Genomic DNA, 3281 nt, shown 5'->3' with positions numbered 1-3281 from the left:
TCCTCTTTTTTGATAGGAGGTTCTTTACATCACTCTTTTACTCCTTTATTCAAAACAGCACAGTACCCTTTGAAGAAACAAAATCCTGACAGATTCCAGACCTACTTCTAACCTTTTCCTCAAATTAGTCTATCACCTGGAATTAAGGAACTCTGCCACTTCCACCACTTCTTATCCAGCTGAATTACTTGCAGTCCCAACTGCATTCAGAGAAAATGATCTCATTTTATGCATTACCCCCTGAAGCAGTCCTTCCCCACTCTTGGGGCTAGATGAGAAGCACATTAATTTGAGTCAGCTCCCTTCTCTTGAGGAACAGAGCATCTCGAGTCCTTCCCGCTCAAGGTTAAACCCAAGTCCTGAGAGAGTGTGGTGAATACAGAATAACTTCTACATTGTGCATTTGCCAAGCCAACTGGTGCAGGGCAGCCATCCCACAGCCTGAATTTGGCAGGCTGACACTTGCAGACTTTCTATTTTAAATGCTCTTGCAATTTTTGGGATACATCTGATTAACAAGTGAAGATTTTCCTTGGGATAGAAGGGGTTTGTTCCATTTACCACTGGCATTTAAAACACACTTGAGGGAAAGGAGAAGTACAAGTCATCTTCATGATTTACTATGCTTTTGAGTAGGGAGAAGAAATTGAGTTATACCTTCACCATTTGAAAAAAATGAAGTTATCAGCCACTAGTATAAGTGGTCAAGCAAAGGCAAGTGTTTATTGTCTGTTCGCATGTTAGTATAAGTGGTCAAGCAAAGGCAAGTGTTTAAACATGCAAACAGACAATAAACAAGTGTGCAAAACAACTGCGGGGTAATGTATCTACTGATACATGTGCAGCAAGTCAGAGAAGCCAATTTCTGCTCAAATGAGTATGGAAATTGCAAACAAAAGCAGCATATCAATGTTTGCCAAGAAGAGAACAACTTGCCATCCTGAAAGCTTAAAACGACTTTAAGCAGCTTTGGAGAATAGAGAGATGAGAGGCAGGACTCAAAGCATCCCCCTGAGCAAGGAGGATACACCACAGGATCCAGCTGTGCCAGGTACAACAGTGTGAACAGCTGATATTTCCATTTGCTGGCTGCTCATTGTTTTGGATTGAAATGCTTCCATAAAGCTGCAGTTTCAATAAAACAGGTCGCCTCCAAATTTCCATTTCAAATAACAATTACATTTCTTAAGGAAATAATTTGTTTCAGCATTTTTTCAAATTACCCTTCAAGTTTTTTTTCTCCCTTCTCTTCCCTTTGGAACAATCTGCGAAAAAGGCGTGGGTTTATATATTGATTTATTTTTAAAGACAAGACAGACTTTATAGAAAAAAAAAACAACCCAGAGCACCCAAGTCAGAGAATGGCCCTTCCCATCTCTCACCAGGCTGCATACCATGTGGTGCAAGTGCAGCAGTTAGTGGCCAGCTGCCTGCTTCATCACAACCTTGGTAGCCACATTGCTGGAAGCAAACCAAGAGAAGATACAGTCGTGCACATGGCAGGCCATATGGCTAAGGGTTACAGGTTAGGTGTGAGCAACAGAAACTGCCAGCCTAGCTAAGCTCCCAAAGAAACCACATCTGATCATCCATACTGAACAATGTTCTCAGTATTTCCTTACACAAAAAACAAATCCACACAGCTCTGATAAGCACAAGTGCTGTATGACGAGAATAGAATGACTGGGACTTAAAATAGTACCCAGGAAGAGAAAAGGTAACAATTACAGGCTGCTGGATTGGGAACCTGCTTACTTTCTGCTGACCTAAATTGTGCCAAATGCTTCAGCAGCATTGGGATTTGCTGTATTTCTGGGAGAAATTTGATAAGGTGGTGCTCACTGCAGACTTGAGAGGTCTCCCTGTAAATATTTCCTCCAAATTCTCTACAAGAGCACACCAAGGGGCAGGAGCAGGAACATGATGTGCCTCCCCATTACATCTGGGAGAGCAAGTCCACACTCCCCACATCTCATAATGGATTGCTTTAAAGCTTGAAGGATGGCAAGATAGAGGAGCTTCTTGTCTCATTACTTGACATTATCAGGCTCCTGTGCTCAAGAGACCTTTGCAGATATGCAACAGGAGAGAGGCAGCCTTATCAGCATTTCATTTTCAAAAGATGCAGCTAGGTCTATCAAACACACTAAAAATAGAACATGCTCAAAGTATTGCTGTTCCTTTCCATTCAGGCAATTTGGCAAGTCTTAGAAACCCATGCAGCAGGATCACAATCAAAAAGGGACAAAGGAAAAAGCACTTACACTGGAGCTCATGTGTCTGACCACATCTCGAGGGACCACAGAGCGATCTTCAAGCTTCAGCTAAGGGGAAAGAGAGACTGAATTTAGTGACCCCAGATGATACTTAGTCAGAAATAACATGACAAACACAAATGCACAGTGTCCCAGTCCTCTGAACTGAGGAGGTTTTCAGCAGAGGATGCTGAGGCACTTCCATACACAGAGTTAGCCCTCTTAGCAAATCTGCAAAATCCAGCTGACAGATCTGAAATGCAGCAACCAGGTGACTGTTCACGACTGTGCTCTCAGTCAGCAGACACATCAAAAAGGATGCAGACATCCTGACTCGTTCATTATTTCAACTCTCCCCTTTTCTCTTCCTCTGCCTACATTATAGAATCATTTTTCTACTGACATGCACTCTGTGTAGTAGAGGAGACAGAAGACACAGGAAGAAGCACATTCCATCAGAGTTCTGTGCCTTATCCTGCATGCTTTTTATTCAAGACACACCCAAATATCTGTGGAAATCCTGTTCGGCCTGGAACATTTTAAGCAAGGTACTGTACAATGAATATTCTTAGCTGGAAGGGAAACTGGTGCCAAAATCACTGCAGCAAGACTTGCCTTGGCAACCAAAGGAAAAGAAATGGCTGTTGCTGGGCTCAGTAATCTGTACGTCCATGCAGGTAACACAAAACACTGATAAGAGCATGGATGGAGTCAAAGCACTAGTCATAGTCCAGCTCTTGCTAAAACATTGGCTGGCAAAGAGCTAGTGCTGGCAACAAAAGATGCAGCTGGACCATCTTTACATCTTCACACCCAGTTGTGGCACCAAGGGTTGCTACTGGAAAGGACAGGTGCCACTTGATGAATCTCCAGTGATTATTGGTCAGTTAACCAAGTGCTGTCCTTCATCAATCTGCTTCAGTCAGCTCAAAACTACTTGCAGGCTGTCACACTAAGTGTTACCAACAAGCTCAAAACAACAAAGTGCAGTTGCCATCAAATACACTGATACTAAAACACTACTCA

At 42.7% G+C, this 3281-nt stretch overlaps 1 protein-coding gene across 1 annotated transcript in view; it reads right to left on the bottom strand.

Annotated features, from left to right (window-relative positions):
• Positions 1-2318, bottom strand: part of UBE2O (ubiquitin-conjugating enzyme E2O) — a 27959-nt gene extending 25641 nt beyond the window's left edge. Inside the window, exon 1 of the mRNA XM_009996562.1 lies at positions 2265-2318. Coding sequence (XP_009994864.1) covers positions 2265-2276 — 12 coding nt within the window. The 5' untranslated portion in view covers positions 2277-2318. The remainder of the gene's footprint in view (positions 1-2264) is intronic.
• Between the last annotated feature and the right edge of the window lie 963 nt (positions 2319-3281).

This window comes from Chaetura pelagica, unplaced genomic scaffold (genome assembly GCF_000747805.2).
Source record: "Chaetura pelagica isolate M959 unplaced genomic scaffold, ChaPel_1.0 scaffold704, whole genome shotgun sequence".
NCBI lineage: Eukaryota > Metazoa > Chordata > Aves > Apodiformes > Apodidae > Chaetura > Chaetura pelagica.
This window is presented reverse-complemented; position numbering and strand designations above follow the sequence as displayed.